Source organism: Sinocyclocheilus anshuiensis, unplaced genomic scaffold (assembly GCF_001515605.1).
Source record: "Sinocyclocheilus anshuiensis isolate Anshui unplaced genomic scaffold, SAMN03320099.WGS_v1.1 scaffold536, whole genome shotgun sequence".
Lineage (NCBI taxonomy): Eukaryota > Metazoa > Chordata > Actinopteri > Cypriniformes > Cyprinidae > Sinocyclocheilus > Sinocyclocheilus anshuiensis.
In genome coordinates this window covers 3,163,325-3,188,003 of record NW_015557179.1, presented here as the reverse complement: position 1 = coordinate 3,188,003, position 24,679 = coordinate 3,163,325, and the positions used below count along the sequence as shown (strand labels likewise).

The 24,679-nt window shown below is 37.5% G+C and overlaps 1 protein-coding gene across 1 annotated transcript in view; it reads right to left on the bottom strand.

Annotated features, from left to right (window-relative positions):
- LOC107678541 (uncharacterized) overlaps window positions 1–24,679 on the bottom strand; it is a 38,289-nt gene that overhangs the window by 1,598 nt on the left and 12,012 nt on the right. Inside the window, exons 3-7 of the mRNA XM_016473831.1 lie at window positions 16,815–17,200; window positions 13,496–13,620; window positions 8,420–8,492; window positions 7,082–7,224; window positions 6,876–6,998 (exon numbers count right to left, since the gene is read on the bottom strand). Coding sequence (XP_016329317.1) covers window positions 7,171–7,224; window positions 8,420–8,492; window positions 13,496–13,620; window positions 16,815–17,200 — 638 coding nt within the window. The 3' untranslated portion in view covers window positions 6,876–6,998; window positions 7,082–7,170. The remainder of the gene's footprint in view (window positions 1–6,875; window positions 6,999–7,081; window positions 7,225–8,419; window positions 8,493–13,495; window positions 13,621–16,814; window positions 17,201–24,679) is intronic.

Below are 24,679 nucleotides of genomic sequence, written 5' to 3'. Positions count from 1 at the left end.
ACTATAACAAAGCGCACACATTGGAAACCACAATGTACCATATGCACGCGTGCAGGCATTCAAGACGGGTCGTTTTTGACTCAACAATCGGGAAGTTGCGTCTAAGAATAGATCTAGACATAATATAAGGGAAGTGAGAAAAGATCTAAGTACGCATAAGACGACAACAACACTGACACCCATCCAGGACGGCCGTCGACCTCCCTTTGGTTTAACGACCCCAGTTGTTCATGCATCAAAGCAGTAATGTGAGAGATCTGCTGCAGTTTGTTTTGAACTCCAGTTTCCCTCCATTGCCCCCCTTCCCAACCAGAATCTGACATGCAAATTACTAAGGCTACTTCAAAAGTCACCAGGACTTGCCAGTCAAAACCAAAAGAGAGAGTACGAGAGCAAAGCAACACCTTAAAGGTTGCCCACCCATTCACCCCTCCCCCAAAAGGAACTCTGGGAAAGCAACCGCTCCACAAGAATAAACAGATCGGCTTTCCGAGGCAAACTTAAGTAGAGGCTATGGATAGATGTTGATTATGTAGACTCGAAGGGTGACATGTTCCTTTCTCTATGTGATGTGTTGGGACGCCCCATCTCTTGCTTTACCGGAGTCTGATGTCAGAGTTGCTTTTCATCCCCATTGGCTTTGGTGCTGGACGCCATCCAAGGCCGAACAAATAACCGGCACCCAGACATTAAGAAATAATAGGAAACTCAAGCTCTTTCCATTCCCTTTTCTGTGGTTTAGCACTTCAATAACATGATTTCTCAATCTCTTCAGAGCTTACTCAACAGGATGCTCTGTGCGCATCTGCGAGGACAAGTGTTTTCGGTGTTAACTTCTGATGTGTTTGTTTGCCATTTAAGAACATTTGTATCACGTATCGCATCGGTAAATTCCAAATTTAAAGGCTGAAAATGTACACTCATAAAAATTTTACCTTTGGGGGTACAACAGCTTGTCACTTGTGCAGTACCCTTAAAAGGACAACTTTGTACCATATTTATGCCTAAAATGATCACAGTAGCAGCTTAAGGGTACATATTACTACTCTAAGGTACTATTATGCACCTTTTACGGGTGAATAAGGTAAAATGTTACCCCTTTTACCACTTTTAATGGTACAATATTTTCCTGACAGTGTATTCCTGACAGGCCTTGCTGTACTTAATGGGATAGTTTATCCAAAAATTTAAATTTTGTCATCATTGACTCATCCTCATGTTGTCCAAATCTGTATTATGTTATTTCTTCTGTGGATATTTTGAAGAATGTTGATAACCAAACTGTTTTGGTGACCAATGGCTTCCATTATGTAGACATAAACACAGATATTTCTCAAAACGTCTCTTTTTATGTTCCACAAATGAACAAAAAGTCATAAAGGTTAGGAACGGCATAAGGGTGAGTATATGATAACACAATTTTGGCTGAACAATATCTTTAAGTTAAAGTGAAGAAGCTTCTAGATCTTGGCTGTAGATGTGACAGCAGAAATGTTCGCGAGGTGTTTCGGGGCACTTCGTCCAGCCGGTTTGTGTCTAGATGCACACAGTTGTGCTGAGACTCCAGAAGGAAGAGGAATGTTTCATTCCCGTAATCGATCCGTGGGAGTCGTGGGACTGGAACTAATTAAAAAACTTTCTGAATAATGAAAGCAAGAAGGGCATTAGTGTGTGGCAAATCTGGGATGTGAGCGAGCGCAGCTGGGTGAGTGTCGGGTGTCGGGCGTGAGGGAAGGTGGGCTGGATGAATGAGACGACTTCTCTAAAGCCTTATTTACTTCTGGTTTAAGCCTACCCATGATGCAACAGGGGTCTCATGGTGGGTTTGACAGCTTTATCCCAATAAACTAGATGACTAAACAGACCCAAAAATGGAAATTCTGTCATAGTTTACTCACTCTCGTGTTCTCATTTATAAGGTAAATCAAATGTCAGATCGAAGACACTGAGCTTGTATGTGGCTGGAGATTTCAGTGCATGTGGGAATGACCACATGTGCATCATTGCACGCTCTCTCACATACATGCGTGCATATTTGGACACACTCCTAGAACAAGGTGCAAAAAGTCTGCGGGCAGGAAGTGTTGGTGTGGGCGAGAGTGGTGTCAAGGTGCGAGAAAACACACACATTTACAGCTCTAACTTCCTTCAGAGACCTATGAGAACCAAGGAACTAAAGGAAGCTCATACCTAAACACAAACACACGTACACATGCAAGCACTCGCACGCACCAAACACAGACTTACAATGCAATATGTATAAATATCAACTTCTTAATATTTATACCATTTGTGCTATTATTATTATTTAAATGACAAAAATCTGTTTTTAATTTATGTAGTAATAATAATAATAGATCACAAAAACTGCACAAATATAAGGGTATCAATAATAATGATAATTATTATATCATATTTGTGCAATTTTTGTGATCTATTATTTTGAATTATGCTGTTGCAGTGTAATTACTTTTTTTTTGTTGTTGTTGTCAAAAGCAGACATAAAACAATAGCTAAAACTCTCAATCTCCGTCAGCTCCTTTTGGAAGAGCAAGAAATTATTAAATCCATACATTAAACCTACATTTGATTTCCAGTGCAGCTTACTTTCATGATTAAGGCCCTGAATATTCAGCAGGCCAGCAGAATCAGGTGGAGACGGATATCATCTGACACATTTATGTCAAAACTAAGACGTCTGCTAGACTTCTTTAGTGTCCCTTACATCAGCCTAACCTGTCTAACGGGAGTGTTACAGTATCACCCAGGTGTCTGCTGGTTAAAAGGCCTGGAAGACGGTCACGTGACCCTAAGACAGTTGGGAAAAAGACTCCGTAACGTATGTGGTACCTCAGAATCCTTAGAATTCTTCCTGTGTCAACAGGCCGTGACAGCCCATTTTTTCAGCAGCCTTGGTTCAGGAAGTATTTGTCCCATTCACTCTCTCCATTGGGATTTAAAAAGAGACCAAAACGAGTTGGATCTGAAAAAAGACCAAAGGTTGTTCATTTCCATGGATCTAATGAGGATCTCTTACAGATTATGTGCAGAAATTCAGCAATTAAATAATAATAAAAATGTGTCCATTGCAATCATATAATCTTCTCGGATTTATATAATTAAAAAAAATATATATATGTAATTAAAAATCAAGTTTCTTTATGGAAAAAACAGGATTTTAGTTCAAGATTATGTTTGTTAAACTCTGCATACAAGCTAAAATGAATAACAGGGTCAATATGCCTAAACTGTTTAACGGTTTTAATGATTGAGCACCTTTGGTGCTACATTTGGACACTACTGGTTTAATGGATGGATGATCCACGGATCAGTTCAGACCTCTTCTTGTAATCCATTACATGAATGACTACAGGGCATCTACTGCTAAAGACATTACACGCACAACGCTAGAGTCTGACATTAGCTGACTGGTGAGAACGTCCTCAAAATGAAACCAGAAACGCCAAGAACAATACCAACGGGAGTAATGCGAGCAACAAATGTTTAAGGTTTTTCAAAACAGCTGAACTGATGTTGTGGGGGGGGGGGGGGAGCTTCACAATTTACATGTAATAACCGTAGTAATACTTTATATTTAAATATGGCAAGTAAAAAGCGATTCGCTAGTGGGAAAAAATAGCATTATTATGGTGATTCGCATTATAACGACAACAATAATACATCAAGGCAACATAATTAATGATACTTGGTTTAAGGATTCAAACAGTCCCTTAACCCTAAGCAATAAACTACGCATCCCACACTGTTTGAACTTCTGACACGAGTAATGCCTCAAATCATGTGTTTTGTTGACTACAGGTCATTTCTAAGTGATCAGAATGTGTTTTTGCCTGGCAGAGGAAAGAACGGGTAAAAAAGTCCCTTAATAATGTTGTAGACTTGCATATTACAGAGCTTTTTGACTTGGGCCAGTAAGCAACACCCTAGCATCCTCCTAGAACACCTTAGCAACTACTCGTCACCAAATATTTACACTTGTTCAAGGCTTACGTCTCTGTAACTGAGGCGAAAGCAAACCGGCCCCGGAAAAAAAAAAAAAACCTGGCAAACACAAGTGAAAAGCGCTGAGCATTTCAGGCACAGTAATTACATTTGAAATGCTTGAACACTCCCGAGTTCCCCCCCCGTGAGAATATGGTCCTATTCCGTCTTAATGCTGTTATCAGATGTACCTCTCACCCTCATCCTAAAAGCCTTGTCAAGTGATGCCAGGGGTTCTGATTTCCAACCTAATTTGTATTGAGATAGCGGAGGAATAAAAGTGTCTAATTGAATTTGGTTTCGTGTACTGCACAAAGACTTCTCTATGACGGCGAAAAGAAAGAGGGCCAAGTACAAAGCCAGAAATGTGATTACAGTGCATGTTAGAGTTACTTCATATATCTCAACTGCTTCATCTTTCTCAAGAGTCAAGTTTCTTTCTAAAACTAGAAAAGTGTTGAAAAATAACATACCAATAAACTATTTTTCACCATCAACATTTTAGGTTAAAATTTACATATACAATACTGTTCAAAAGTTTGGGGATGGAAAGATTTTCATTAAAAGTTTTTGAAAGAAGTCTCTTATGCTCACCAAGGGTGCATTTACTGTATTTGACCAAAAACACAGAAAAACAGTAATATTGTGAAATACTAAAAATTCAATTAATATTTTAAAATGTAATTTATTCCTGTGATGCAAAGCTGAATTTTCAGCATCATTACTCTAGTCTTCAGTGTCACTTGATCGTTCAGAAATATGCTGATTTGCTGCTCAAGAAACATTTATTATTAATGTTAAAAACAGTTGTGCTGCTTAATATATAAAAAAAAAAACTGATACATTTTTTGTTCTGGATTTTTCTGGAATTTTTTGAAAACTTCTGCAACAATGGAAAAGTCTTTACTGTTTTAATCAATCTGATGTGCCCTAAATATAAAATTAATAAAAAAGCCTTACTGACCCCAAACCTTTGAATAGTAGTGTTATTATAATATAACAGCAAATTTTAATGCATTAAAAATGTAATGCATTATTTTTTCCAAAATAAATTGCACCAAATTAACATTAAATAAACAGGTCTAAATATAATACATAAAATTATAAAATATAAAGTTATACACACCTGCGGAGTGACAAATCAAATTTTAAAGTACAAACACGCCATTGTCATTTGGGATAATAAGAAGTTAGCCAGTCACTAAAAACAAAATAAACCCCAATATTTTGTGACAATGACTGGCTGATGACGGTTGAGACAATGATTGCCACCTAATCTAATAATTATACAGTTTAACGATCATTATACAAAAACATTTTCAGAATGCAGTGATTGACCAATCAGAATCATGTATTCCAGCAAGCCGTGTAATATGAGGTCACAAAAACTGCATGTATAACAATTTTACATTTCATTTAGATCAATTGCGGAAACTGTCACTGCTTGAAATTTCATGTCAGCTACCCAAAACCAGTAACATATTGTGGGTTGGCGACGAGAAGGCTCAAAGGATTGTGGGACAATGCTTCCTCAGACTCTTCCCCCATCCTGCTCTTGTTTTTTTTGTCCATGTGAAGCAGGATATCAGCGTATCAGAGAATGTGGTAATGATGTGGTTTTGATGTGACTGATTTATGGGACGGAGGTGCCGCTATTCTCTGCATCGCTGACCCACACACTTCCATTTCAAAGGCGCAGGGCTGCCGTTCACCGCCTCTCCTCCACACCTCTCCTCTGTCGCTCAGTCAGGCGAGGTCGTAAACAACACTGACCTGACCTCCCCTATCCCTCCAAAACACATCCCCTTCCAGCCATCTTCATCTGATCTCCTGAGTCAGTGTTGTATAATGTTCTGGGTTCTATATACAAGCACAGTAATTGCAGCAACTTTTTCCTTAGCAAAAATCAGTACAGCAATGCATTCACAATGAAAGTGTTTAAAAATGCAGCTTGCATTTTCTTTGAAGTACTTATATTAATTCGAAGTTGCAAAATTGTTTTATTTGAGCTGTAAAAGGTGGCAATTATCCTTTAAGTGGTGAAACTTTGAGGAACTTTTGGTATGTGGTTTTGGTAAGACGTCAATCCTGTAAATGAGTGAGCTTGCGCTCATGCAAACAGTCCTTTTCTAGTATTCTTGGATTTACATGACTATGGCACCGAAGTATTGAATATTTCTTTGCACAAGACCAGGTTAGAAAGTGACTTTTTCATACTAATTTCATGCTAACACTTAAGTTGTGTGGCTATACTTACTAAACAGTGTGTATTTCAATGTTTCTTGCCTGTGTCTGTATACTTGTGTTGTGTTACTGTTGTGTCCCTTTCTAGTATTCTTGCATGTGAAAATTACTGGGTTTAATGCCTTTGCATTGCCATGACACTGAAATACTGAATATTACTTACGCATACCAGATTTGCAAGTGACTAGCATACTAGTTTCCTGCTAACACACAAAGTTTGTTTATTGTGTGTGTGTGTGTGTGTGTGTGCATGTGTATGAATGATGATTCCAAATTACATGACAAAAATTTTCAAAACATTTGAAAATAATTTTAAAATAACATAAATCAAAATAAAACGCTTACTAAAAAAATCATTTTTTTTAAATTTATTTGTTTACCTGCATGTCATGTGACCATTAACATCAGACAAGCGTAAACAAGCAAATGTGTTGTTAAATTATTGAAATATTAAATTAAATCCTCAAGAGGTAATTCAAGAAAATATTTTAGGTGAAAAGTTTTTTTTTTTTTACAAAAAACCCTAGTCTGTGATAATTATGGCACAAAGGCTGTCAATAGAGCTTCACTAGCACTGAACCCAGAATGTTCCTTTAATATGAGTGTGTGTGTGCATGTGTTTGGTGTACCTGTGTTGTGTAAATGGTCCGGTATGTAGCAGGTGAAGTCAGCTGCTCTGTCCCTGACGTCCTGATCTTCATCCTGTAATAAAGTAAACAGGTTCTTCCATAGTGCCACAGTGTGTGTGATACCTGGAAACACACACACACACACAGACAGTAAGCTTTAGTTCAGATTCCTACATACTTGTTCTTGTCCATAGATGTCCACTCACCCAGAGGAAGTGCTGGTGCCGTCAGTAAGGTGGGGACTGCCTTCACCAGCACCTCTGCTGACATGAGTTTGACTTCTGCAGGTTGTTCCTCACCGCAGCCTCCCCATTTGCTCAGACAGACCAGCAGCCTCACTGAGCTCCTGCTGTGTGACACAAACACACAAACACTGTGGTGATACCATGGTACCAAGGTACAGTGATGTGTACGATAGTAATGCCTTGGAAAGTTGATATGTACCATAGTAATGCATGATTATCATTATCATGGTGTTCACATGCTATACTTTAAGGTATATTATCAGCTATTGTACAACAGCTTGTGCTCCAGAAAGTGTTTCTGATCGTAATCAGCATAATCTATTTTTAATATTAATTTTGCTGAGTCTTTTGTTTTATTTTTATTATTTATTTATTCATTTTTGTTGCATTGATGCTAAACTTATAATTCACTTGCTTATGAATAGTTTATTGTTGTTTATGTAATGCAAAATATTTTTAATGCACTTTTTTTTGTTGTGAAGTCTTTCCTCTTTTGATTAAAGCATTTAGTTCATAGCATTATCCAATTACCACATTTAAAACGTAAAACCATTTTTCATTGAATTTCAAACAAAAACAACTTTACCATGGCATATATTGTGATATGAGATTGGTCATGCTTTGACAATACACTACTGTTCAAAAGTAAAAATACATTAAAAACATGCATTAATATTGTGAAATATTATTACAATTTAAAATAACCATTTGAATATATTTTAAAATTTAATTTATTCCTGTGATGCAAAGCTGAATTTTCAGCATTACTCAAGAAACATTTCTTAATATTATCACAGCTGAAAACAGCTGTGCTGCTCAATATTTTTGTAGAAAATTTGATACATTTTCAGGATTCTTTGATAAATGTGAAGTTCAGAAGAACAGCATTTATTTAAAATGAATAGAAAATAAGATTTTTTTTTTTTTGTAAAAATGTAAAGTGAATTAATAAATGAATTCTTGCTGAATAAAAGCTAAAAATACTGACCATGAACTTCTGAATGGTAGTCATTGAAATCACATTGTTAACTGAGAAAAATTATCTTGGAGGCCATACATCTCAGTCCCCCTCCCCCTCGTCACACCGAGCGGCTAATCGACTTTCCAGGGATTTCCTTATTTGTAGTGAGATGGCGGAATGTTAAGCCGTTATAAGGTTAAGTATCTGTAATCTGCTCCAGTCTAGATAGAGAGCAATAGACTGTCCAGTTTAACTCGCTTAAGTCTGTCTGGAAACGTCCAACACAATGCTTCACTCTTTCCTCTACTCAGTCTCTTGTTTCTTTTCTTCTTCCTTACCTGCGGCGTTGATTTGGCCAGGTGCAGCACCAACTGAGATGTCAGGGAGAGAGCGGCACAGTAGAGCTCCACACTGAAACGCATACAAGAACATGTGCATACTTCAGTTTATTATCAAAAACTGGGAGGGCAGGGTGATGCAACAAAAATTGCATCAAAATTGCAAAAATTTTGATGGTTCAAGGCTTGTTTTCCACATCAGTTTATTATCAAAAACTGGGAGGGCAGGGTGATGCAACAAAAATATAGAAAATATCAATTGTGTCAGTGTTGGTTTTGATGGTTCAAGGCTTGTTTTCCACATGAACTGATTTTTCCACAGTAATTGAATAGAAGACACCTAACTACATATTTTCTTTTATGCATTTCCATACATGCTACACAGGGGCTTACGCTATGCCTACGTCATCCGCTGAAATGCCACTCTCTCCTGAACACGCTTAGGACAGTTAGCGGAAGCTAGGCATGCCACAATTCTCAATATAATATTGAACTGTTCGGTATGACATCCATGGTTCAATACGCGCTTGCTTACTGTGTTTTTTCCAGTTTTGCATTTAAATAATTTCAGTTTTATTCCTTTTTGGTTTTATTTCGGCTGATCTCTGACTTGCACAAACTGCATTGTGATCATTTCCCAAAATGTCTTTTGTTTGAAAAAATTACGAGGTCTGTAAACGGCCGCTAACAGAGGCCAGACACACTGAAGACAGACGCAATGAGGAGAAAAGACTGTAGCAGGCAGAGCAAGATCACTGTTCACAATGCGCAAAATATTGTAAGAAAATCCAAAATATTGAATTGGAGGTTTATATAAATGTGTTTCTGAGGGGAACTGACTGTCTTAAGAAAAGTTTAGATAGTATTTCTTTTTCATCTTACCGCTGTATAATGCATATTCAAGTAGTGTTCACAAGCGCTGCGCTGCTTTGTTTACAGCGGTAACCATGCAAAGAAAGCTGTATTGCTGCTGTTCCAGAAGCGCCACCTGCTGTCAGAGAGTGAATTTGCATCTTATTCAGTTCATCTGCTGTTTTTGTTTCATTCAGTTGTTTTATGTAGTATAGTTTCACAAAGCTATGGTCAGATCATTCTGTATTTGCTTCAAATTTTTAAATTATTCAATCTAATTTAAATCAAAAACTGCTCATGCTAGATGTGTGTAGCATCTTTGTTTGGATCGTGATTAAAATGCCAAAGTTGCCTCTAATTTTATATGGCTACAGATGGCCTGTAACAAAGCAAATACACATCTTGTTCATGTACTCATATTTTAATTCTTTCTTGTCTCTTGCTTAAAAAAAAAAAAAAATTAATAAAAAAAAGAAAAATACAAAATTGGCAACTGGAATAGGCCATGAAAAGATCAGTGCATTCCTACTACGGTCTATTTATTTTATATTATACAGTACACTAGGATTTTGTAAAAGTGGAGTTTTATAAAAATAAAGAAACTAAAATAAAGAGAGTATTGCAATATTTTTTTTTTCTCCTTAACCTCTTACTGCTCCTGTCGCCTAAGCATAAGGGGCTTTCGCACTGGAGGAACCTTTTCATAGTTCCTAGAACTATTGGCGGAAGTACCCACTTTTTGGCGTGTCTGCATCACAGGAACTGGGAACGACTTTAGTTCTAAGAACTCCGTTTGGGGGAACTAAATTAGACCCACAGAGTCGGTCTAAAACAGTACTGTAGGAACTACCAGTGACGTAAGTGTAAGCTGATTGGCCAAACGCACATGCAATACAGACTACCTGGGATTTTTTAGAGTCGGTCTAAAACAGTACTATAGGAACTACCAGTGACGTAAGTGTACGCTGATTGGCCAAACGCACATGCAATACAGACTACCTGGGATATTTTAAAAGGCCATGTAAAAAAAATTTACTCCACGAACATGGAAAACAGCGATAACAGCATTTAGCTGTTGATGCAGCATTGTGTTCTTTTCTCAGCCTTGATGATATGTAACACTGCAAATTGTCTTGGAGATTTAGTCAAATTTCCATGCTCTTTCTATCACCTACATTGTGCGTTTACATACCATCTCCGTTATCACGAAACCCACGACACAACAAAAACAGCTCCGATCACTGCGTCCTCCATTCACCGGTTGTTGACGTTTATAAATGCTGTCGGCTGCTTCAGAGTTTCTGCTGCCGGTACGAATGCAACCAGGAAAATGGCCCAAGGGGGAAATTGGTTCTCTAGGAACCACCCTGCTGGCTAGTTACTAGAACTGAGTTCCTAGAACTACATGGTGTGAAAGCCCCTTTTGAATAACAAACCCCCCTCCCCCCCCCAAAAAAAAACACTCTGATCAGAACCAAACCGAGAACCGTGGTTAAAAAACTGATATATGTATTGAACCGTGGGCTAACTGTATTGTTGCATCCCTAGCCGAAGTTTTAAATATGGATATTTTTCTTACACAAACATATCACTTCACTTCAGAAGGCCTTTATTAATCCCCCGGGCCGTGTGGAGTAGTTTTTATGATGTATGGATGCACTTTTTTTGGCTTAAAAATCTCAACGCCCATTCAATGCCATTATAAAGCTTGGAAGAGCCAGACATGTTTTAATATAACTGATTGGATTCATCTGAAAGAAGAAAGTCATACACACCTAGGATGGCTTGAGGGTGAGTAAATCAAGGGGTAATTTTCGTTTTTGGGTGAACTATCCCTTTGACTGTGAAATTTACTAGCAATTTTTAAGAGAAAATATTCTCTACAGTTTTTTTTTTATTATTGAACAAGAACTCATGTCATATGTAGCCAACTAATTATTTTAGAGCAGAGCAAAATAATAATTAAAAAAATAATAATAAAAAATAATAATAAAATTACTATAGAAAGATTTTATTATTATTATTAAAAACTACCTAGAACGTTTACTCATGAACTTTACAGTCCTGGAAATAGCCATTTTAGAATTTCCAGATTTTTCCACGACCATCTGGACCCTGATCATAAATGCTGTCTGATCATAAACTGAAGACACACTGACACACACTTAAAAACGAACCCCAGACGGAGTCCAGAGGGGCTGTTTTACTAACTTGATCTCAGAACAGGTGTAATCCAGCATGTGTTGTCCAACAGAACACGGGTACCAAAATACACTCAGCAATTGTGCCATTACACAACACTGCAAGTGTCCAAGTGCATTACACAATCGCACAGACACACACATAGCAAGTATTATGGTGTTGCTTAAATCACAGGGTGACTGCTACAAAAGACACGTATCAAGTCACACTGTACAAACAGCAATACACTGCAAGGCGTTTCACAACGCTGAACTTAAGGAGAGAGACTGAAAGTGTACGAGTGTCGCAGGGTGCGGGAGTCTTTGTAATGCAATCCCATCAGCCTGTGTTCACTGCGCACTGGGATGTGAAGGTGTCTGTTATTCTGAGGCCCCTACAGGCACCTAGGAGCCAAAAACAACAGTTCAACTGCACCTGCCGCCACATAAACACATATTAAGACATGCACACAACCTCCTAGCATGTACATACCCACAAATTATAGGGAATAACCCTATGTAAAGGTATACGGACACTCTCTCAATTGAAAGCACAGGTAGCTGTGTGCCTTTAATGTGTAAATCAATCTCCCTCCCGCTCTGCCGTAGATATGAAAGGGTGATTGATGTACATGGGGCGGCTGGCGACCACAGGTATGTGTGGTTTCTTTTGTAGTCGGAGCCCACATCTGAAGCCATTACGCTTCTTGCTAACAGCGCTAGCCGCTCAACAGAGTACCTCTCGCTTCCCCAGAGGGATATCCACCACCCAAACCGCTGCCTCAACAATGAGGAGGTTTGTTGGAGTCCACAGCTGCTGAGAACATGCTATGTGTTAGGGTGGTGGTGCAATCTAGTATACAATATTAATCTTTTAAATCTGGTGTGGACTTTCTGCACAACTGGATGTGAATGGAAGAATCACTCATCACATTTATCGTTGTTCAACAAATTTCATGGGCGAAATCCAGTTATTTCAATGGGAATCCACAATATTGTGAATTTTGCGTGAGGGTGAAAGATTTACCCACGCAGATTTCGCAACAAGTTCAAGCTGGTCACACGGATTTGCCACTTTTTTGCTTGTTTTTAAAAGTATCTTCTGTGTAAGCTGTGCTTCATTTAGCCTACCTACAGAATTGACAACAGACACTAGACCTTTTGCCTGTAAAATTTCACCAATGTGAAGGTTCCCCGTTTGCCATTGTTTGGACTGGTAGTCAAATGTCAGTTTCCAATGTTGTTGCTGAAATGTAAAGAGCTGGACAGCTAATACTGCTGATATATAGGCTATGGGCTGCTAAATGCTGATATAAGCTACATAATACAATTTAATATCAGCGAATGACATACATACAGTTGATAAAATATGGTAGACTGATACTCTGTTTCTAAAATATTATTAGCGATTTGGGCTTGTTTAGATTTCCATCTTTGGAACAGGACAGGCCTATGACCTAGCATAACTTTCGACGTCCCAAAGTCAATGTTTTTTTTTTGTTTTTTTACATGGGTTTTTAGTTAAATGCATGAAAAAAGGTTTGTGGTCAACACAAGCTCAAGATATTTTCACGCTTTATTCTACGACACAAAATACATCAGTAATGTGATTTTAAGCTTTATGTGTCTTGAAAATTGGCCTACAGAGGTTGTTTGGGACAGTAAACTTTATCATGGCAAACTGTAAAACTCATCTACTCAACTTGTCCTCTTTCACAGCATCATGTTTATAAATGCGCTTTTGGGAACTATTCTATTCTAACTCAAACTTTCCCATTTGTGGATTTTAAATCAATATTAATAAAGAGTTGTCGGAAGCATAATGGCGGTGATGTTGAACTCATGCAACCATGGTGTAGTTTATTTATACCCTATAGCTTTTTACTTTTGCCACCTGTATTTATGCTAAGTTGATTAAGTTGATTATCATGATAAACAAAACGGGTAAGAATCAAACTTTCATTGGTCACAAAGCTAATTATCTGCAATAATTCAAAAGTCAATGAAAAAAGAAAAACATGATAGTATCATCTGTATGGTTCACCTGTGTGTAGAGGTTTCCAGCAATGTGAGGAGATACTCTAGAACCTCCTGACAGCTCAAAGACGTCATCCCATCTCTCCAGTGCAGCAGGGAAGAAAGTGGGAGGACAGCAAGAACCTGCAAAACCTGTGAAACACCAAAAGAAATGGAGACTTTAGTCAGGCTAGATGCCGTATTTTCACAAAACCATTGAACAGACTGTACATCTATTCTACACAGCCTCGTTTTCATGCATGTCACAATAAATATGGCATCTACCCTGACTAATCAAACACAAAGAGCACGAGAAGTCGGTCCAGGATGTTTTGTGAATATTTTCAGTGCTTCATTTGCCAGACACACCTCTCAACCCATATTCCTTTCATCCATATGAACATTCCCTTATTCCACCCTCCTGTCTGTTAGCATTCCTCCCTCACCATCCATCCATCTATCCCTCTATCCCCTTGCACATAAAACACATCTGGTTCAGCTCTGGCCCTCGGGTTTCCCCCTCAGCAGAGCGAGGGAGTTAACGGAATACTTGTTTTTCTTCTCCTCAGACCCCAACCGTCTTTCCTTTCCCTTCCCGTGACAGGCCAGGTACCTTACAGTGCTTTGTTGATATTATTTAGACTTGTTTGGTTGATTATTATTTCTTGGAGTGCACAAGAGCCTTAAATAAAGGCATTTTACGGATCTTTTTAATGGCTTTCTATGGCCTCCGACTTAATCATATTTCAGTCTTTTATATTACGGTACATTATATTATATTAAAGTACATGACGAAACCAATGTGGATTTAGTCTTGAGACTAAAATGAATATTTTCAGAATGGATTTAGGCACTAGGCTTTAGTGCAATTGCAGTTCGATGCATATTTTCTTATTAGCGTTGCCATTTGAGCCCACAGAGGAAAAATTAACCTAACTTTCTTCATCACTTCCCAGAATGCTTTGGTGGAACAGTAGACTTACCATGGAAACCAAGCCATATCAAGAGTCTAGAGCCTAACAGCAGCACTTTAAACATTAACAGTTGGCCAATAAAACAGCTTTTAAGAACACACATGCACACCCAGCCAAAATCACTGCAACAGACACGCAGAAAATACACAAACACACACACACACACACACACATCCTTCCAGAAAAGCCGATTCCCGTCAGTTTGAACGTTGCTTAATGACAGAAGCGGCAAAACAGAAGGGTAATTGATGGTTTGTTGAGTGTTTATGAGGAATTGAAATGCGACCCGTTTCTAAACAGGAAATCGCCTGCCATTTCACTTTGCAGGGCTTAAGCTCTGAGTTGAAACTGCTTTTGTGTGTATTGAGTCTGTGAATGGAAATTAAATGACATTCAGCCAGTTTCATTCAGAGACACAGCTGTGACAAGCTCTTGTCCAGCAGGTTTTTAGAGTGTAGATGTTTATTCAGATAATCAGAGAGAATCCCCATATGACGACATGTGTCATTTAGACGACTGAATTCACTAATCTCAGGACCAGATTTGTGATCAACGTAATGGTGAATTTCAACCTGGTGAAATCCAAGGATTTCGACTGCTAACCTGAATTAAAGGGATAGTTCACCCAAAAATGAAAATTTGATGTTCATCTGCTTACCCCCAGGGCATCCAAGATGTAGATGACTTTGTTTCTTCAGTAGAACACAAACGGAGATTTTTAACTCAAACCGTTGCAGTCTGTCAGTCTTATAATGGAAGTGAATGGGAATCACGGCTTTGAGAGTACAAAAAAAAACATACACAAACAAAACCAAATTAAGCCCTGCGGCTCGTGACGATATATTGATGTGTAAAGACACGAAACGATCAAGAAGACGTGTCACGCGCCGGCTGTCGAGGACGCGCTCAGGACTGTTCAGATATTGCAGTGCATCAGAGGTAAAAAACAATATAATTACTGTTCAATTTCTTGCACAGACCAATCGTTTCGTGTCTTTACAGATCAATGTATCGTCACGAGCCGCAGGGTTTAATTTGGTTTTGTTTGTGTATGTTTTTTTGACTCTCAAAGCCATGATTCCCATTCACTTCCATTATAAGACTGAGAGACTGCAACGTTTTGAGTAAAAAATCTTCATTTGTGTTTTACTGAAGAAACAAAGTCACCTACATCTTGGAGGCCCTGGGGGTAAGCAGATAAACATCAAATTTTCAGTTTTGGGTGAACTATCCCTTTAAGTTTCATTCGAAAAAACATGAGACCTGCAAAGATAATTTTTCCTAGTACTCTTACAGTCCAAAATAAATTCATTGCATCTCACTTTTGCTTTTGCAAAAAGGGGGGGGGGGGGGGTGTTGTGTGTAGAATGTTTTTCAGTGTTTGACATTTTATAAAGTTTTGCACTGCATTTTGTGAAGTTTTCCAAGTGATTTGTAAAGTTTTTGTATTGTGCTTTGTTAAGCTTGAAGTTGTAATGCAAATCATTTTATGACGTTTTGTTAACGTTTTTGTAGTGTTTAAAGTTTTGTAAAGTTGCAATTTTGTTTCAAGTTTTGTTAAATAGTTTGTTGTTTTGTGTAAAGTTTTAGTGTTTAATTATTTCTGTTTGACATTTTAAGTTTTGCACTGCATTTGTGAAGTTGTGTTAGTTTCTGAATTTTGTGAAGTTGTCAAGTTTTCTGAAGCGTTTGTACTGTTTTGTAAAGCTAAGTAGAGCGTCTAAAGTAGTGATGCAAATCATTTTGTAAAGTTTTGTTAAGGTTTTGCAGAGTGTTTAAAGTTTTGTAAAGTCACAATTTTGATAAACCATTTGTGTGTGTGTGTGTGTGTGTGTTGCTTTTTTAAAAGTTTTCGTAGTTTTGTATAGTATTTTTGTTAAGTTTGAAGTTTTGTAAACGTTTGCACTGCATTTTGTGGAGTTGTGTTAAGTGTTCAGTTATTTGTAAAGTTATGTATTGTGTTCTGAAAAGCTTAGTAGAGTGTTTCAAGTTGTAACAAATCATCTTGTGAAGTTGTGTGCTTGTGTTTTTGTGGAGTGTTTGAAGTTTTGTTAAATAATTTAAATAGTGTTGCTTTTTGTAAAGTGTTTTTTACAAAGTTTTTGTAGAGCAGTTTTTCAGAGTGTTTGACGTTTTAAGTTGGTAAGTTGTGTAAATTTTAAATTTTTTTTGTATTGTGTTGTGTAAGGCTTAGTAGAATGTTTGAAGTTGTAACGCAAATCATTTTATGAAGTTGTTGCTTTTGTAGGGTGTTCAAAGTTTTGTAATGTTACAGCTTTTGCAACTTGTTTTTGTGTTGTATTTTTAAATTTTTTTTGCAGCGTTTTATAAAGTTGTGTACAGTATGCTGAAGCAAAAGCGTGGTTTCCTCACCATGGCTTGACACCCAGGGTAAGTCTCGTGAAGGGCCAGGGAGGTTAAGCTGGACACACTGAGGTCAAAGGGCAAGGGTCCCTGACCCCGTTGACACTCTTCCTCTGTCTTCTGAAGTCTCCTGAAGAACTGTTCCAGGGCAAACAGCCGAACCTCATAGAGCGGACACCGCAGCAGTCGCTCCAGGAGGTCGCTCTGAAACCCGTCAGACTCTGGACAAATCCACAGGTGAGGTGATTCCACACAGATGCTGATGGCTATGTGAGCCAGACTCTGCAGGTACTGTGTGGCTCCAGGGACTGAGAGCTTCATGTCATCGGGCCCCTGAGGGGCCACAAGTTCTGAGGCCATAAGAATCTGCAGAGTTTCCTCACGCAGCTGCGACTCTAGAGCAGAAACAACAAATGTACTCCATTACATGTAAGAGAAGTGACAAATTCTAAAATTAAAGCATCATTGATATTTGGTGACATATAAAAATGTACAATGCAATGAAAGAACTACTTTAATTGGTGTATATTAGTGAAAAATGATCACTCTTTGAACTTTCAATATTAATTATTTATTAAGCTTCACTATGCCATCGCTGCTGAAAAGCAACCCGGGAATTGCAAGAGCTTCAGAGCCTCAAGCATCCTTTTTTCCTTACTGAATTATTATGAACGCAATATTCTTCTGAAAGCTAAATAAATCCCACTTATCCATCCAAAGAGTTCCAAGGAACCATTCAAACTCCCACAATGCAACTCAATCCAGCCCTGCACATGATTCAACAAGCAGTGAACCAGAGGAGTGGGGCCACGCCTCATTCCCCCAGAGACGGCCCGGTTACCGTGACACCCGAGTATCAAAAGAGCTCTCGTATGCTTCTCTGAGCACGCTCAGACTGACCTAAAGCAGCTAGCCTGCGCCGCACTCTAATTTAGCCAAGTGTGAGAGGGGATTCTGTATGTGTGTGTACTTGCATGTCTCTTTATGGCACGGACATTGCTCAACACCTGTTTCAATGATGATAACTGTTGACATGTTCACACAGACCCTGACCGTTATTATAAGAAGGGGGTGATGGGAAGGCATGCTTAAAATCAGGGTGGGGATGTTGACAAACGCTTGTAGTGATGAGAACTGGAATATCTAATCTAATGTGGAAAATACCTCATCACCAGAACCCTGACACAGACATTGCCAACACAACATCAACACAAGAAACAGACAGCGAGCTATTTAAAGAGTCATTTATCATAAATACAGATCACTTCCACATGCTTTTGTTCATGTTTTCTTGCTTCACTCAGACACAGGCACAGACATCTGTAGACTCGCTTAAATGTTCCTTAAAAAAGTCATTCGATTAAAATTATTACATATACACATATGTCTTATGCTCACCAAGGCTGCTATTATTCTGATAAAAAATTTAATAAAAACAGTAACATTGTGAAAAATGATTACAATTTAATATATTTTAAAAGAAAGAAAGTATTGGTTTTTCCCATTCACACTAGAACAAGTACTACAAATGTCTGCTAGATGTTTAAAATCACACAGAAAAAGTACTTTAACAAACACTTTTCCATAATGTAGAAGGCACAGTTTCACAGAATGGTTCTCCAACAGGTTCCAAAAAAAAAAAAGATTGCCGCAGTTACCCAGAGCGAGAGAAAAGTGAAATGAAGTAAAATCAAAACTGTAGTGGGTCATAAGCGGAGTGATGCTAACCATTCTCAAGCCTTTAAACTCAAGCCAAGTACTCATTACCACAAGACAACACACTGGTAGAAAAACATCACTAACTGAGGGAGGGAGATGAGGACTAGTCAGTCATGAGACAGACTTCGGTTAACAATGCTGATTTATTTCCCTCTTATACTCCATCTATATCTGTTTTCCTCCAACATACTCAGAGGCAGAAACACAGAACAGGGGAAGAAAGTGGAAATTAAAGTAAACAGGGAGTATGGTGGAGAGAAAGAACGATTCGCCATGGCATTTATTAATTTCGCTGGCCCTCTAGAGAGACTGAGGACCACGGTAATGATTAATCTCGGAAATGAAAGGCATTTCTCAGCAGGACAGACTGTGGCAGACAATGTGTGTGTGAGTTTGGAGACAGTAGTTCTAGGAAAGTGCTGGAATCTTTATGAAAACCTGAACAGCCCAGTGAGACGTCCAGAGCGTCACACACAAACACAGCCATCGTCCCAGCGTGACTCAGAGAAAGCTGTGGTTTCATCAATGCCACGACCACCAAGTCTCAATGACCAGATTTTGCTCTCTCATAAAAATAGCAATATTACAGTCACTGGCAATAGAAAATAAAGCCCAGGGCAGTGAAATCAAACACTGGCAAAACACTCACAACCTGGAGTGACAGTTTTCTCTTGAAACTCTCAGCAAAAGAAAGGAGAAATGAAAACAGGAAAAGAAAGAAATCTCAACGGATTTTTAGCCCAAAAATGAAAACTGTCATCATTTAGTCACCCTCATGTTGTTCCGAACACATTACACATCTTGCCTTTAGCACAAAATACGATGTTTTGAAGAATGTTCATGTACATTTTGGTCCGTTTATCACTCAAACTCAAATTTATTTGTAACACTTTTCAGAGTACACATAGTACACATCGATACAGTATATATATATTGCTTTAAAGCTATTGTATGACTTCAAAAGTCTTTGAAAGAAACAGCATACAGGCACATGGACCATTTTTACAATACTTTATGATGCTTTTTGGTCTTTGTTGAGCTTGACAGGCTCTTTTTACTATATGCTTTTACTGTATAGGAAATATGAACATTGTTCAAAAACATCTTTTAAAGTCATACAGGTTTAGAACAACATGAGGGTGAGTTATAGGGCTGGGTATTGACACAGTTTTCACAATTCGATTCACAAGCTCTTGATTTGTTTCCAATTTCAATTCAATATCGATTCACTTGGATATATATCAGGTACAGTAAATGTCATTTTTTCTTAAGAAAGAAGTCTCAAGTAAAGCTCTAAACTATACAGGTAACCTGTCAGTTGGTACAGTATAATATACAAATTAAACTATTAAAGTTAAATTGCTATTTATTTTTAGATATAATAATCGACAACAACCAAAAATCGAGTTGTATACAAACATTCAAATTGCACAACATTCAAATGGTGGTTGTCATAAAACCTGACTTTATGACAGATTTATTCAAACATGCATTAAATAATGAAAGCGTTAAGAAGAACAGATTATGTAAAAATATAATGAATGTGATATTTTTAGCAAAATGCTCCTCTCTAAAGTATGGACATTAAATGTTACGTGACATTGTATACTGTATAAGTTCTACTGATGTCACGTTGACTAAGTGATTACATGACGATATATTTTGCAATAAACAATACGGTTTCTTTCAACATAGCTTCTGATGTTCATTCATGTTGATTTTATAAAAGAGATACCAGTAAAAAAAGGAAGAGAGCTTATTCCAACACTTATAGTGATGTTCTGTATAATATAATATAAAATTTTATTCATGTATCAACAAAAAACAGCATCGACTAAAGATTGATCGTGACATTTAAGAATTAGTGCTGTCAATCGATAAAAAAACCCCAAAAACTAATTAATCGCACATTTTTCTGAAATTAATCGCGATTAATCCTACCTAACATTAAAGTTTTTAAATATACTTTTATATTGCAATAATTTCACATTCAATCTTCAAATTAATGTACAAACAACATAAAGACAGTATATTTTTTAATAATGACTGATTATACAGAAATTGAAACTGAAGTTATCAAACACTAAATTCTAAATTTAATATAGATGAATCCTTAAAGCTATAAAAGTTCATTTTTTCCTTTTTTTTTTTTCTTTGTCCTTTGATTAATAGACATCACAGCAGCTGGTTATAAGGTTGTTTTGGCTGTTATTTTATTAAGAGCTGCCGCTGCTGAACGTGACGCGGATCTGACACGCATCATATTTACTCTTTTTACCTTTCTGACCCACTTCAGGTCTTGAAGTCTCTATTAATGGGCTGGCGAGTTGAATCGGGTGTGTTAGATGAGGGAGACAGTGCTGGGCTGCTCCAGGACAGTTTTGAAAACCATTTCAGAGACATGTTCTTAAATGTGACTTCATGACTTAATTGACCACAACATTGCATGCACGTAGTTTATTTCGCGCTTTGATATGAAAGGATACAGGCTACAGTGTGCGCCGGCGCCTTTGTGCGTGCAAGTGAAGAGCACACGCTGCGATCACAGTACCATTTCCGCACTCGTTTGACTCGCGCCTGGCGCTGAAGTGAAGTGGAGCGCGTCTGAAACGTCTCCCGTTCTCAGTGTATTTTTAACGCGTTAAACTGAAAAAATGAATCGCCTGCGTTAATGCGCTAATTTTGACACCACTATTAAGAATCCATATAAGTTTTTCAAAAAGAAGATTGATTAAAATCAACTAATTGATATTTGCAACGCAGCCCTAGTAAATGATGAGGCCATTTTGAATCCCTTTAGTTATTCATAACACTTTCTCACTTTATAGAAGATGGAACACGCAATAATTCTGTGAAATACAGTATTACGGCCCCAGCATCTTTACGACGCACTAGCTGTTAAAGTCCGTGTGCGATCTTTCTGTTTTGAAGTGTTCAGCTAGAGTTTATGGTGTAGGGAAACAGTGGGCCGTCTGTGCTCACTACAGTAGTAAACACACATCGATACACACATGCGGCAACTTGCGCGCACACATGGATTTTACATCATGCCCTGCCATCATTACCCAAACTGTGAAAAACCAAACCCAGACGAGTGAGGAACATGCAGAGCAGATGTGAGCATGCAAACGCTTTCTCTCTGCCAACCACCTACTCACGAGTGTGTGAGCGCGGTATCCACGATTTATTCACCTGAGAGAAATATGGGGAATACAGTACCATTTGTGCAAAAATGATGGTTTGAATGGCAATCAGAGAATTTGTGTGGTGGTGTATGTTAAGAGAGCATTTCTCAGGCGGTACAGTGTTTGATTCACACAGGCTCGTAAACCCGTACATCTCATGGCCAGCTAAAGCATCGCCAGTAAAAACACCATCACAAACTCTGCTCAGTCTCGGAGCCAAACTACTTAAGAGCTCTCAGCCTCACAACACACACACACACACACACACACACACACACGCACGTCCCGTTCCAGTGAGGAGTACATCAGAATGGGAACTCATGCAAGAACTGCCCAGAAAATTTCAACTCCTACTTAATAGTTCCAAGACGAATGAAAAAGCAGATTGTTACGGTGCTTCTGACTAGCTTGAAGTGTTAGTGACAAATTAAAATGTTCATTTCTTCACTGAGGTTACTAACACCTGTGAAAAGTGTGCTGTAGGAAAGAGAGAGTGACTGGCTGAGTGAGAAAGATGTAAACAGACAGAAAAAGAAATAAAAAGTATGGGAGGGTGAATTGCACATATTATCTCAAAATAAAAACAGGAAAAAAAGAAATATTAGTTACACTTTATTTTAAGGTCTCCTTGTTAATGTGGAATTAGACCAATAACTACCGAGTGATATTAATTAACATCACTTTGTTTATGATTGGTTTAGGATTAGGGTTTGGTTTAGGGTTGGTTGCTTATAATTGCTATACATAATAACAGTAAATAATGTGTAATTACATGTAACATACAACAAGGGTACTGTAAAATATGAAAAAATATTTTGCTTAAAGAAAATGAAGAACATTGAGATTTGTATTTTTTTATTTTTTTTTTATTTAAATATTATTTAATTTTATTTTTAACATTTTATTTTATTATTTTTATTTTCATTAGTAACATTTTTTTTTATTTGTTTTATCAAGTTTTAATTATGTTCAGTAAAACGCTTTTGTACCATTATTTTAGATGGTGATTCTTACATTGGAGTTTTGTTTTTTTAAGCATTATTTTTGTATTTTTTTTAATTAATTTTTTGCCTCTTTGAACTTTTTTTTTAATCTAAACATTTCTTTGCCTTACAGTAATTAAAATTACTTTTTAAATGAATTAATAAGACCTGGACATGTTCAGGTTTCATGACGTGAAAAGGATTGTTTTTTTTTTTTAATAAATAAATGAATAAATTGTAATATATATATATATATATATATATATATATATATATTCATGACAGGCTGCATGGATGGGCAGGGAGGTTTTTGCCCAGAACAGAACCATACCGCCAAACCAAACTTTATGCTAAGTATCTATCATTTTGACGATAGTGGTCCTGACAGAACTACTCCTTTAAGGGGGCAAATATTGTCCTTTAACTCTTTCCTCACCATTGACGAGTTATCTCGTCTTTTAGAAGAAAACGCTTCCACGCCAAAGACTAGTTTTTACGGCTTTCCGTGTTTTCACTGTTATACACTTGGGGGCGCTATTACGCATCTTCTGAACGAGTACAAAACCTCCCGAACAAAAACACACGTGAACAGGACGGAGAAACCAGCGATCTCTTATGTAAACAGATGCATATGAAAAATAATGCGATCATCAGCAATAGACAGCATATACCGTATTTGCCCGAATATAAGACGACCCTGATTATAAGACGACCCCCCTTTTTCCAGATGTACCTTTTGGAAAAAGGCTTTTTAAAAACCAAATCTTGTTTTTTTCTCAGTAAAACACATTTTGTCTTCAATTATTTTCATATTGCATATTTTTCCTATTTTAATTTTTGTTTTGAAAGTATGGTAAAAACTGGTAAACTGTACCAACAATCACATTTAAAAAATATACACTTTTTGATATATCATTAAAAAAAAAAAACCAGGTAGCCCATCTGAATTAGGACATTTAGGCTATCCATCTAATAGTAGCCTACCAAAATCTTATTAACAGTAGAAGTTAAATCTTACTGTAGTCTTCAAATCTGGGTACTGTCTTACGTTTTAAAATCACAAAGGGAGTTTGGTCCCATCAGGCTAACGTGACAGTCACGACTCATGCAGCTGTAAGGTTTTCTTATTCTTTTGTTTTTACTCGCGATCTTTACAACACGCATTACATTACGTATGTCATGGCACACTCGTTTTATGCGTATTTGGCACCACCTATTGTTGTGGGTGTATTATTGACATGTCAAAGTCTAGACCCTGAATATAAGACGACCGCGTTTTTTCAGATGTATTTATATATATATATATGACTTTCTTTGTTCTGTGTAAGACAAAAGGAGATGTTTCACAGCAATATATTCCAATCAATCTGCAAAAGGACAAAAAAACTAAACAAAAAAAGCGCCATAAAATTGTCCATATGCTTGTGTGTTATATTTCAAGTCTTCTGAAGTCCTACACTTGGTTTGATGTGAGTAAAAACAAATTGCATTGTTTCTTGCATGTTAGTTGACTTCAGAAAACTTGGAATATAGGAATGGAATTTAATATTGATATGCACAAGTCATGCAGACTACTTTTATAGTTGACTCTTTGTCATTTTTACTTGACATCCCCTTTTTATCGTCTACTTTCATCATATGACAAAGAACAGTGTAAACACTCAGCCCAACATCTCTTTTTGTGTTACCTGGCACAAAGTAAGTCACAAGACTTTAACAAAGTTTGCTGACAATTTTAATTTTGGGTGATTCCTTAAACTGGGAGAGGAAAACACTGCAAAAAGCCAGACAGACTCTCAGTGAAATATTGAGATAGATCAAGTGAAATTTATGTTAAGAGAAATAAAAGGAAAAGTAGACAGAGATTAAGAGGGTGTTAAGACTGAGAGTACAGGGCAGAGTGTATAAATAAATCTCTGCACATCACAAATGTGTGTGTGTGTGCTCCCACCGTTTGTTATGTAAGTGATGGCAGGCGGGTGGGACT